Raw genomic sequence first — 13,554 nt, forward strand, 5'->3', positions numbered from 1 at the left:
CCCCACGAGGTGAGATCTTGCATGGAGCCCCAGACCGAGGGTGATTGACCGTCATCTTGAACTTCTTCCATTTTCTAATAATTGCGCCAACAGTTGTTACCTTCTTACCAAGCTGCTTGCCTATTGTCCTGTAGCCCATCCCAGCCTTGTGCAGGTCTACAATTTTATCCCTGATGTCCTTACACAGCTCTCTGGTCTTGGCCATTGTGGAGAGGTAGGAGTCTGTTTTATTTAGTGTGTTGACAGGTGTCTTTTATACAGGTAATGAGTTCAAACAGGTGCAGTTAATACAGGTAATGAGTGGAGAACAGGAGGGCTTCTTAAAGAAAAACTAACAGGTCTGTGAGAGCCGGAATTCTTACTAGTTGGTAGGTGATCAAATACTTATGTCATGCAATAAAATGCAAATTCATTACTTAAAAATTACACAATGTGAGTTTCTGGATTTTTGTTTTAGATTCCGTCTCTCACAGTTGAAGTGTACCTATGATAAAAATTACAGACCTCTACATGCTTTGTAAGTAGGAAAACCTGCAAAATTGGCAGTGTATCAAATACTTGTTCTCCCCACTGTGTGTATATATATATATATATACAGTGGGGAGAACAACTATTTGATACACTGCAGCTTTTGCAGGTTTTCCTACTTACAAAGCATGTAGAGGTCTGTCATTTTTATCATAGGTACACTTCAACTGTGAGAGACAGAATCTAAAACAAAAATCCAGAAAATCACATTGTATGATTTTTAAGTAATTAATTTGCATTTTATTGCATGACAAAAGTATTTGATACATCAGAAAAGCAGAACTTAATATTTGGTACAGAAACCTTTGTTTTCAATTACAGAGATCATACGTTTCCTGTAGGTCTTGACCAGGTTTGCACACACTGCAGCAGGGATTTTGGCCCACTCCTCCATTCAGACGTTCTCCAGATCCTTCAGGTTTCGGGGCTGTCGCTGGGCAATATGGACTTTCAGCTCCCTCCAAAGATGTTCTATTGGGTTCAGGTCTGGAGACTGGCTTGGCCACTCCAGGACCTTGAGATGCTTCTTACGGAGCCACTCCTTAGTTGCCCTGGCTGTGTGTTTCGGGTCGTTGTCATGCTGGAAGACCCAGCCACGACCCATCTTCAATGCTCTTACTGAGGGAAGGAGGTTGTTGGCCAAGATCTCGCGATACATGGCCCCATCCATCCTCCCCTCAATACGGTGCAGTTGTCCTGTCCCCTTTGCAGAAAAGCATCCCCAAAGAATGATGTTTCCACCTCCATGCTTCACGGTTGGGATGGTGTTCTTGGGGTTGTACTCATCCTTCTTCTTCCTCCAAACACGGCGAGTGGAGTTCAGACCAAAATGCTCTATTTTTGTCTCATCAGACCACATGACTTTCTCCCATTCCTCCTCTGGATCATCCAGATGGTCATTGGCAAACTTCAGATGGGCCTGGACATGCGCTGGCTTGAGCAGGGGGACCTTGCGTGCGCTGCAGGATTTTAATCCATGACGGCGTAGTGTGTTACTAATGGTTTTCATTGAGACTGTGGTCCCAGCTCTCTTCAGGTCATTGACCAGGTCCTGCCGTGTAGTTCTGGGCTGATCCCTCACCTTCCTCATGATCATTGATGCCCCACGAGGTGAGATCTTGCATGGAGCCCCAGACCGAGGGTGATTGACCGTCATCTTGAACTTCTTCCATTTTCTAATAATTGCGCCAACAGTTGTTGCCTTCTCACCAAGCTGCTTGCCTATTGTGCTGTAGCCCATCCCAGCCTTGTGCAGGTCTACAATTGTATCCCTGATGTCCTTACACAGCTCTCTGGTCTTGGCCATTGTGGAGAGGTTGGAGTCTGTTTGATTGAGTGTGTGGACAGGTGTCTTTTATACAGGTAATGAGTTCAAACAGGTGCAGTTAATACAGGTAATGAATGGAGAACAGGAGGGCTTCTTAAAGAAAAACTAACAGGTCTGTGAGAGCCGGAATTCTTACTGGTTGGTAGGTGATCAAATACTTATGTCATGCAATAAAATGCAAATGAATAACTTAAAAATCATACAATGTGATTTTCTGGATTTTTGTTTTAGATTCCGTCTCTCACAGTTGAAGTGTACCTATGATAAAAATTACAGACCTCTACATGCTTTGTAAGTAGGAAAACCTGCAAAATCGGCAGTGTATCAAATACTTGTTCTCCCCACTGTGTATATATATATATATATATATATATATATATATATATATATATATATATATATATATATATATATTTGTGGCGTGTACAGGATACAGCAGGTGTAAAACAGTATTGTGTAATGCTTACTTGTGAGCTCTTTCCCAATAATGCAGTAATAAAAGTAATAATATAGATAAACACCCATGAGAAATAAGATGGAGAAAAAAAAGATAAATGGGAAAAAATTGCTAATGTCAGGTCGAAGCTCGCAAGACGGCAACCATACAGTACGCCACCATATTCTCCAAGGAGATAGAAAACGAAAGGCTTTAAAGGCCATGTTCAACTCTATAGTAAATTCCTCTGAAGCCCTGAATTGCAAAAGAAAGTGTGTGTCTGGATAATGTCCATTGACTTAACACCCTCAGGTTCTGTACGAAGAGAAAGGTGCCCCGTGTTCTGTTTCATTCTAACTGAATCAAGCTAAATGGCCTGTGTTATTGTCTCTGCTTGTTTTTTGTTGCAGTAGAAAGCCATACAGAAATAGCACTGTTTGTTTAATAGTTAAGTCCATAAGTTCTGAAATGCAGGTTTTATTCCGTGCTTGTTTTGTAAAGGCAGTTTTCTTTATTTTCTAACACGCGTCACAAATTGCCTGTTGCCTGGCCTACTGAGTTCTGGGTTTGCCATGGCACTGTGAGGTCACCTACGCTGAGAGCTCTGGAAACAAATTGGGGTTTGACTGCTCTGGGGGTTGATCACTTACATCTCGTGGTCTTGACTTTTTGGCTTATCGTTAGTTGGCTGGCTGTTTTGGATTCAAATAATGCAGCCACGGCTTTGTTTAATCTTTCGGACGAATTACAAGTACTGCATGCTGTGTCTAGAGATGGCAAAAGAGGCTCCGGGACTGTTCTTAACCACTGCCAAGATGTGGTGGATTTTCGTGCGCTTTTCAGCAGCTGTGGTATCACCCAGGTGGGTGCTACATGTTTGGCAATGGAGGACTAGTACCTACGGAGGAGCAGGTCATGTGGAGGAATTGACCATCGGAGAAGGAGATGTTGTGCAGACTGTCTTTGTTTCTCTCTGGCTGTACCATCGATGCCCCCTCCGCTGAAGCTACACTGCCTTTCCATTCCAAACTGCCTCAACTTCCAGCCTTTCATCAGAAGCCAAATAGAGACATTTAATCTCCATCTCTACCGTCTGAATTTCAATGTGTTTGTTTTGCTTTTTATGTGCTTTGAGATTATTTTCTATAATGAAAGGAGCTATACAAGTTAAATAAATTATTATTACTTCTATACCAGGAAGTTATTGTTACAAATGATTGCTACAGGCAGTCCTCCAATTGGGGGCAAACTACTACCCTCGCAATTTGTGGGAAAGCAACATTTAGTGCTTTTGATGTTGCGTTTAATGTTTAACACTCTTTGGTTCAGTCTCAACAACAGAGATAAAAAATTAAACAACAGCAGCAGCAGCCCACAGTTACTCTATTGTCCTGGGTGTGACACAGAGGGGAGAGCTGACACTGCAGGCTTGAAAGAGGCAGCCTATCAGTGACTCATCCTTGCTGATGAGGATTCCCGCAATCTCCCTCATGACACCACGCAGAGGCGCCACTCAGTCGGTCAGTCTTCCCCCTCGGACTAGCCCAGTGGAGGTGGGCAACATGGTGCCATAGTAGACCTAATGCCCCATCTCTGTTCCTGTTAGCAGGGGGCAGTGGCCCTTCACCAGCCCTCTGCCAGGAAGGAGGATGTGATTGTGAAAAATGTGATTGTTTCACATTCATCATTCATTTCTTAAAGGAAATCAGGAGCTACAGTGCCTTCAGAAAGTATTCACACCCCTTGACTTTTTACCCACATTTTGTTGTTACAAAGTGGGATTAAAATGTATTTGTCATTTTTGGTCAATGATCTACACAAAATACTCTGTCAAAGTGGTAGAAATATTCTAACATTTATTACAAATTAATGAAAAATAAAACACCAATATCTTGATTAGATAAGTATTCACCCCGCTGAGTCAATACATGTTAGAAACACCTTTGGCAGCGATTACAGCTGTGAGTCTTTTGGAGTAAGTCTCTAAGAGCTTTGCAAACCTGGATTGTACAATATTTGCCCTTTTTTTTAAAGTATTATTCTTCAAGCTCTGTCAAGTTGGTTGTTGATTATTGCTAGACAGCCATTTTCAAGTCTTGCCATAGATTTGCAAGCTGATTTTAAGTCAAAACTGTAACTAGGCCACTCGGGAACATTCAATGTTGTCTTGGTAAGCAACTCCAGTCTAGATTTGGCCTGGTGTTTTAGGTTATTGTCCTGCTGAAAGGGGAATTTGCCTGTGCTTAGCTATATTCAGTTTATTTTTATCCTTAAAAACTCCATAGTCCTTGACGATGACAAGCATACCCATAACACGATGCAGCCACCACCATGCTTGAAAATATTAAGTGTTAATCAGTGATGTGTTGGAATTTCCCCATACATAACGCTTTGTATTCAGGACATAAAGTTAATTTCTTTGCCCCGTTTTTTTGCAGTATTACTTAAATGCTTTGTTACAAACAGGATGTATGTTTTTGAATATTTGTATTCTGTACAAGCTTCCTTCTTTTCACGCTCTTATTTAGGTTAGTATTGTGGAGTAACAACAATGTTGACAAGCAGACTGTATCCTCTGAGATCTCTGTCAATCACAGCATTCTTATTGGCAGACTAAATAGCCTTGGTTTCTCAAATGAGTGCCTCGCCTGGTTCACCAACTACTTCTCAGATAGAGTTCAATGTGTCAAATCGGAGGGCCTGTTGTCTGGACCTATGGCAGTCTCTATGGGGGTGCCACAGAGTTCAATTCTCGGGCCGACTCTATTCTCTGTGTATATCAATGATGTTGCTCTTGCTGCTGGTGACTCTCAGATCCACCTCTACGCAGACGACACCATTTTGTATACAGTGGGGGGAAAAGTATTTAGTCAGCCACCAATTGTGCAAGTTCTCCCACTTAAAAATACGAGAGGCCTGTAATTTTCATCATATGTACACGTCAACTATGACAGACAATTAGAGAAAAATTTCCAGAAAATCACATTGTAGGATTTATAATGAATTTATTTGCAAATTATGGTGGAAAATAAGTATTTGGTCAATAACAAAAGTTTCTCAATACTTTGTTATATACCCTTTGTTGGCAATGACACAGGTCAAATGTTTTCTGTAAGTCTTCACAAGGTTTTCACACACTGTTGCTGGTATTTTGGCCCATTCCTGTCGCTGGGCAACACAGACTTTCAACTCCCTCCAAAGATTTTCTATGGGTTTGAGATCTGGAGACTGGCTAGGCCACTCCAGGACCTTGAAATGCTTCTTACGAAGGCACTCCTTCGTTGCCCGGGCGGTGTGTTTGGGATCATTGTCATGCTGAAAGACCCAGCCACGTTTCATCTTCAATGACCTTGCTGATGGAAGGTCACTCAAAATCTCACGATACATGGCCCCATTCATTCTTTCCTTTACACGGATCAGTCGTCCTGGTCCCTTTGCAGAAAAACAGCCCCAAAGCATGATGTTTCCACCCCCATGCTTCACAGTAGGTATGGTGTTCTTTGGATGCAACTCAGCATTCTTTGTCCTCCAAACACGACGAGTTGAGTTTTTACCAAAAAGTTCTATTTTGATTTTATCTGACCATATGACATTCTCCCAATCCTCTTCTGGATCATCCAAATGCACTCTAGCAAACTTCAGACGGGCCTGGACATGTACTGGCTTAAGCAGGGGGACACGTCTGGCACTGCAGGATTTGAGTCCCTGGCGGCGTAGTATGTTACTGATGGTAGGCTTTGTTACTTTGGTCCCAGCTCTCTGCAGGCCATTCACTAGGTCCCCCCGTGTGGTTCTGGGATTTTTGCTCACCGTTCTTGTGATCATTTTGACCCCACGGGGTGAGATCTTGCGTGGAGCCCCAGATCGAGGGAGATTATCAGTGGTCTTGTATGTCTTCCATTTCCTAATAATTGCTCCCACAGTTGATTTCTTCAAACCAAGCTGCTTACCTATTGCAGATTCAGTCTTCCCAGCCTGGTGCAGGTCTACAATTTTGTTTCTGGTGTCCTTTGACAGCTCTTTGGTCTTGGCCATAGTGGAGTTTGGAGTGTGACTGTTTGAGGTTGTGGACGGGTGTCTTTTATACTGATAAGTTCAAACAGGTGCCATTAATACAGGTAACGAGTGGAGGACAGAGGAGCCTCTTAAAGAAGAAGTTACAGGTCTGTGAGAGCCAGAAATCTTGCTTGTTTGTAGGTGACCAAATACTTATTTTCCACCATAATAAATTCATTAAAAATCCTACAATGTGATTTTCTGGATTTTTTTCCCTCAATTTGTCTGTCATAGTTGACGTGTACCTATGCTGAAAATTACAGGCCTCTCTCATCTTTTTAAGTGGGAGAACTTGCACAATTGGTGGCTGACTAAATACTTTTTTCCCCCACTGTATATCTGGCCCTTCATTGGACACTGTTTTAACAAAACTCCAAACGAGCTTCAATGCCATACAACACTCCTTCCGTAGCCTCCAACTGCTCTTAAACGCTAGTAAAACTAAATGCATGCTCTTCAATCGAACGCTGCTTGCACCCGCCCGCCCGACTAGAATCACTACTCTCGGCGGGTCTGACTTAGAATATGTGGACAACTACAAATACCTAGGTGTCTGGTTAGACCGTAAACTCTCCTTCCAGACTCACATTAAGCATCTCCAATCCAAAGTTAAATCTAGAATGGGCTTCCTATTTTGCAACAAAGCCTCCTTCACTCATGCTGCCAAACATGCCCTCGTAAAACTGACTATCCTACCTATCCTTGACTTCGGTGATTTCATTTACAAAATATCCTCCAACACTCTACTCAGCAAATTGGATGTAGTCTATCACAGTGCCATCCGTTTTGTCACCAAAGCCCCATATACTACCCACCATTGTGACCTGTACGCTCTCGTTGGCTGGCCTCACTACATATTTGTCGCCAATCCCACTGGCTCCAGGTCATCTATAAATCTCTGCTAGGTAAATCCCTGCCTTATTTTAGCTCATTGGTCACCATAGCAACACCCACCCGTAGTATGCGCTCCAGCAGGTATATGAAAATGTATGCACTCACTGACTGTAAGTCGCTCTGGATAAGAGCGTCTGCTAAATGACTAAAATGTAAATGTAAATGTATATCTCACTGGTCATCCCCAAAGCCAACACCTCCTTTGGTCGCCATTCCTTCCAGTTCTCTGCTGCTAATGACTGGTACGAACTGCAAAAATCTCTGAAGCTGGAGACTCTTATCTCCCTCACTAACTTTAAGCATCAGTTGTCAGAGCAGCTTACCGATCACTGCACCTATACACAGCCCATCTGTAATTAGCCCACCCAACTACCTCATTCCCATATTGTTATTTATTTTGCACTTTTGCACCCCAGTATCTCTATTTGCACCTCATCTTCTGCACATCTATCACTCCAGTGTTAATACTAAATTGTAATTATTTTGCACTATGGCCTATTTATTGCCTTACCTCCATAACTTACTACATTTGCACACACTGTATATAGATTTTCTATTGTGTTATTGACTGTATGTTTTGTTCATCCCATGTATAACTCTGTGTTGTTTTTATCGCACGGCTTTGCTTTATCTTGGCCAGGTCGCAGTTGTAAATGAGAACTTGTTCTCAACTGGCTTACCTGGTTAAATAAAGGTAAAAAAAAATAAAAAATGTTTGATCCATTCTCAGTTCTCTCATATCACAACCATTAATCTCTAACTGTTTTAAAATCACCATCGGCCTCATAGTGAAATCCATGAGCATTTTCCTTCTTCTCTGGTAACCGAGTTAGGAAGGACGCCTGTATCTTTGTAGTGACTGGGTGTATTTATACACCATCCAAAGCCTAAATAACTACCATGATCAAAGAGATATTCAGCGTCTGCTTTTTTTAACTTTTTTTTTGTACACATCTACCAATAGGTGCCCTTTTTTTCGAGCCATTGAAAAACCTCCATGGTCTTTGTGGTTGAATCTGTGTTTGAAATGTACTACTTGGTTGAGGGACCTTACAATTATCTGTATTTGTGGGGTACAGAGATGGGGTAGTCATAGTTTACCACAACTATTGAACACAGAATGAATCCATGCAACTTATTATGTGATTTGTCAAGCACATTTTTACTCCTGAACGTATTTAGGCTTGCTATAACAAAGGGGTTGAATACTTATTGACTCAAGACATTTCAGCTTTTCATTTTTTATTAATTTGTCAATTTCTAAATGCAAAATTCCACTTTGACATTATTGGGTATTGTGTGTAAGCTAGTGACGCAAAATCTCAATTTAATCCATTTTAAATTCAGGCTGTAACAGAACATAATTTGGAAAATGTCAAGGGGTGTGAATACTTTCTGAAGGCACTATCTTTTTAGTACTAGACAATTTCTTTCATCTCTGTCTTATCATTAGAATTTATCAGTAGCCTTTCCCCCAGGTGCTTTGCCGATCATAGCCTTGTTTTCCATAAGCAGAGATGTTGGTTATGATGGATTGTGTAGGTGCAGGACTCTGGATGGGCTCAGATGTGGTGAAGACATCAGCTGTTGAAGGGCCTTTCATCAAATCAGTGTAATTATTTGTAATCTTTTTATCATCTAGTATTTGTTTTTAGATCGCATGTAGACCAAGCATTTATCAGTTTGTATTACAGATAGGCCTATGTTGTAAGTTATGGTGATTTGAAAAATATATCAGATACACTCGCTCGTCTGTCTTTGCGGATGGTCTCTATGTACACAACAGTTAGTCTAAAGAATAAGATCTCAAAACCTTTCCCAGTATTTATTAACCATGTAGCTACATGGACTGTCAGTGTGGAACAGGTGCTTTGACAGCTTGGAATGACCTCTCCATCTACTGTAGCTCAACACTGATCAGTGACTGCCCATTCCATTAGTTCTTTAATTATTTTGACATCTCAGCAAAACTCAATCATAACATTTTAACTTCAAGCAGTAGCAGCCTTGAAATGGAGCCTAATCTGTCAGGCAGACAAAAGTCAGCGTCTGAAAATAAGTCTGCCAACCTCTAAATATAATAATCATTAAATGCTGATCCCAGACCATTAACCACAGCCATAAGCAGCGGCTCAAGAGCCGCTAAAGAGGACCCAGCGCACAGCACTGTTTACACTACAAATGCGGTTGAGTTACACCATGTACAGTAAAAGGAGCTTGACTGCCAGTAACTCTAGTCACTTACCAACAAAAGCATCATTTCCTGAAAGCTCCTCCCTCTGCTCCCCTCCCCTCTGCTCTCTCACCAGCACCTTAGAGCATTGAGGAACTAGACCACAATCAATATGACTAAACCTCTATGCAAATACCTGTCAGTCCAGCCGTAGCAGGAAATGTGTGTGTTTTAGGGCAGTGTTTTCTGCCCAGAGCTTACCTGTAGTGTGCGTTGTCCAAATGTGTGTGTCAGTGTTCTGAGGAGCTGGTAGGGCCGTCTGCTATTGGGAAACATTACAGCTGTGAGGTGTTTCCACTGCTCCAGCACATGGAAGGATCTGTCGTTGTAAGGGAAAGGTGAATTAGGAGTGTATGGTCTTTCCACCCAAAGCTTTTGGACTCATGTCTTCTATTCTGCCGCTTTGGACTAAACTCTATTTACAGTTGGGACGACCACTTCCCAAGGTAAGGATGGTCATCAGTTCTTTATGTTGAAGTGTGTAAAGCAGGGAGCTCGGTGTCTGAGGTGAACAAGAATTTCTAGACGTTTACAGAATGTGTGTTTTCATTTTATTGTTTCTTATTTTTTTGTTTGAAACACTGACTGTCTCATAGGTAATGGATAATCTATAGGTTAGGTGTTATCTGGTGGACTATGATTTCCCAATGCTGATTTTAGAGTGGTTGTTATTTCTTTGTTTGCTTTCTTGAATGTGTTATTATAAAATATTCTAACTTCTCCTTACACCTCCTTGGTAGAATATAAATTGTCCGTACACCTAGGCCTCACCTCTTCTGCCTAGCTTGCATTATGGCCTTGTCTGACCTATGTAGAATTAGCTGAAGTTGGGTTCATTTCAGACATGTATAGGCTACTACTCTATCAATAAGCACCAATTACATGTTCATGTCAAAAACATTCTGCTGCGCATTCTCTTCATCACACGTCACTCTTAGACATTGGACTGCGTTATATTCCATATTGGTGGTTTTGGAGTGAGGGAGCTTAAAATGCTGTTCTGTTTCACATTGGGCTTCCTATGCTGCTCGTCCCTGTTGGTGACTGCCAGTCACGATAAATGTGACATGGCTGTCTGTAACACAGCCTTCCAGTAAGTCCTAGAACCTGATAGCTACGCATGACCACCATACAGCACAAGTGCCGCTGCACTCTCATCTCTCTATTCCAAGAATAGAGGACAGAACACAGTCATACATTCTCTGAAAGGTTTTTGTTCTGAATGAATCTGCAATTTATACGTTGATGTTCATTCATCTAATCGCATGATTTGGCTCCAAGGTTATTATCAACAAATTCAGTGTTTTCATCACAATGCCCAATTTATGCGTCATGCAGTGGTCTGCGTCATGCTCTTTCATTGACGTCCAATGTACGCAGACAGACATGGTGTTTTTTCCACCCAGTGAGTGTAGAGTAGACTTTGATGACCCACGTAATAATTTCCCAGTCCTCTCCGGTCCAGAGGTGCTGTGTGTGGCTTGTCATGTCCACTGCAGACGCCAGGGAGTCAGCACTATTTTAGGCCTAGAGTGGCAGCAAGGCATGTCTTATTGGAACTGGCAGAGGGAGAGCGGGAGGGAGATAATGGAGGAGGGAGACTCACTGTGAGTGGTGTCCTCCTGTCCTGGGTGAGTCACTGAGTTGGAACTCGACAACCCCGGCCCGCTGACTGACCACAGGTGGGAATTTACTGAGAAAGACTGGAAGGTTAACTGAGTTCATGGACTTCTGGTGTTGAAGTGTGTGGGGTGGGATTTTAGAGGTGGCTTTTTTTCTTCAGCCAATTCCATTCAAAATCAAAAGAGAAACCGGTATTAAGAGTGATTATGTCTCACTGTAATTTTGTTAAAACGAACAGTTGGAACCTAAATTATTTTCCAATCGTTACGTTCTGAACAGAACCATTACGTTTTTTCTTTCCGTTCCACTGTTCCAACCAGCAAAATAAAGTTCTGAACCGGTTTGAACCCCAAAAAAGTAACAGTTTATATTGTTCCTTTCTGTTCCTTTTTAAACCTCTGAAATCATTGTATTTTTACATTTAGCTCAAAATTAAATTACTTCACCAATTGATAGAGCAGCTTGCTATGGAGCGGGCAAGCTATGTACATGCATTGGACAGACAAGTGTAGTGGAGGGTGCAACATGCGACTGACATTTTGCAGGTGAGGAGAGCGCTGAGCATCTTTGTTGTTATCACATGCATTATCTGAATTAGGCCCCCAGAATTATACCTATGGAGGAGCAGCTTCTATGAAGGAACTTTGAATGTCTTTGAACTTCAGCGAGTTGGCTTAACTAACGTTGGACCAGAGCTAGCCCTTGATCATGACTCTCAGTTCCATTACATATTACACATAATGCCGTCTAGAGTTTTTGAGAGCTAAACCAGAGCTAGCAACAAGCTGGCTAGCTAACAAGCTTGGCAGTGGCACCAGAATTAAAATAAAAACACGTCTTACCTTTTGGACTTAATAAATCCAATGTGAAATGTGTCATAACTATAGTATACTTAAGTAGCATTGAAAAAATGTATCCATTGTTCTCTAATTAAACATCTCTTTCCCTAATTTCTGAATTATGCATGTAATGTCAGTAGCTACAGTAGACTATGCTTCAGAGGGGAGGGGGAGGTAGCCTACACACACACACACACACACACACTGGTAAAGATTTCCAGCTGGCAGGCAGACACTGCAATACTTATATATATATATATATATATTTTATTTTTCACCTTTATTTAACCAGGTAAGCCAGTTGAGAACAAGTTCTAATTTACAACTGCGACCTGGCCAAGATAAAGCAAAGCAGTGCAATAAAAACAACAATACAGAGTTACATATGGGGTAAAACAAAACATAAAGTCAAAAATACAAAATAAAATATATATACAGTGTGTGCAAATGTAGCAAGTTATGGAAGTAAAGCAATAAATAGGCCATAGTGCAAAATAATTACAATTAGTATTAACACTGGAATGATAGATCTGCAAGAGATTATGTGCAAATAGAGATACTGGGGTGCAAATGAGCAAAATAAATAACAATATGGGGATGAGGTAGTTGGGTGGGTTAGTTTCAGATGGGCTGTGTACAGGTGCAGTGATCGGTAAGGTGCTCTGACAACTGATGCTTAAAGTTAGTGAGGGAGATCAGAGTCTCCAGTATCAGAGATTTTTGCAGTTCGTTCCAGTCATTGGCAGCAGAGAACTGGAAGGAATGGCGGCCAAAGGAGGTGTTGGCTTTGGGGATGACCAGTGAGATATACCTGCTGGAGCGCATACTACGGGTGGGTGTTGCTATGGTGACCAATGAGCTAAGATAAGGCAGGGATTTGCCTAGCAGTGATTTATAGATGGCCTGGAGCCAGTGGGTTTGGCAACGAATATGTAGTGAGGACCAGCCAACAAGAGCGTGCAGGTCACAGTGGTGGGTAGTATATGGGGCTTTGGTGACAAAACGGATGGCACTGTGATAGACTACATCCAATTTGCTGAATAGAGTGTTGGAGGCTATTTTGTAAATGACATCGCCGAAGTCAAGGATCGGTAGGATAGTCAGTTTTACGAGGGCATGTTTGGCAGCATGAGTGAAGGAGGCTTTGTTGCGAAATAGGAAGCCGATTCTATATTTAACTTTGGATTGGAGATGCTTAATGTGAGTCTGGAAGGAGAGTTTACAGTCTAACCAGACACCTAGGTATTTGTAGTTGTCCACATACTCTAGGTCAGACCCGCCGAGAGTAGTGATTCTAGTCGGGTGGGCGGGTGCCAGCAGCGTTCGATTGAAGAGCATGCATGTAGTTTTACTTGTGTTTAAGAGCAGTTGGAGGCTACGGAAGGAGTGTTGTATGGCATTGAAGCTCGTTTGGAGGTTTGTTAACACGGTGTCCAATGAAGGGCCAGATGTATACAAAATGGTGTCGTCTGCGTAGAGGTGGATCTGAGAGTCACCAACAGCAAGAGCGACATCATTGATATACACAGAGGAAAAGAGTCGGGCCGAGAATTGAACCCTGTGGCACCCCCATAGAGACTGTCATAGGTCCAGACAACAGGCCCTCCGATTTGACACA

The 13,554-nt window shown here is 42.0% G+C and overlaps 1 protein-coding gene across 3 annotated transcripts in view; it reads left to right on the plus strand.

The window, feature by feature from the left end:
* The window catches only part of LOC311137630 (protein strawberry notch homolog 2-like), a 120,572-nt gene that overhangs the window by 67,974 nt on the left and 39,044 nt on the right, over positions 1–13,554 (plus strand). The window contains exon 1 of one of the 3 annotated variants that reach the window (XM_084172138.1): positions 7,633–9,920. The exons of the other annotated variants lie outside the window; for them this stretch is intronic. Within the exon in view, the coding sequence (XP_084028264.1) occupies positions 9,828–9,920 (93 nt within the window). The 5' untranslated portion in view covers positions 7,633–9,827. Of the gene's footprint in view, positions 1–7,632; positions 9,921–13,554 lie in introns of those variants that run through there. 3 annotated transcript variants of the gene reach the window in all.

This window comes from Coregonus lavaretus (genome assembly GCF_964263955.1).
Source record: "Coregonus lavaretus genome assembly, chromosome: 11".
In the NCBI taxonomy this organism is placed as follows: Eukaryota; Metazoa; Chordata; class Actinopteri; order Salmoniformes; family Salmonidae; genus Coregonus; species Coregonus lavaretus.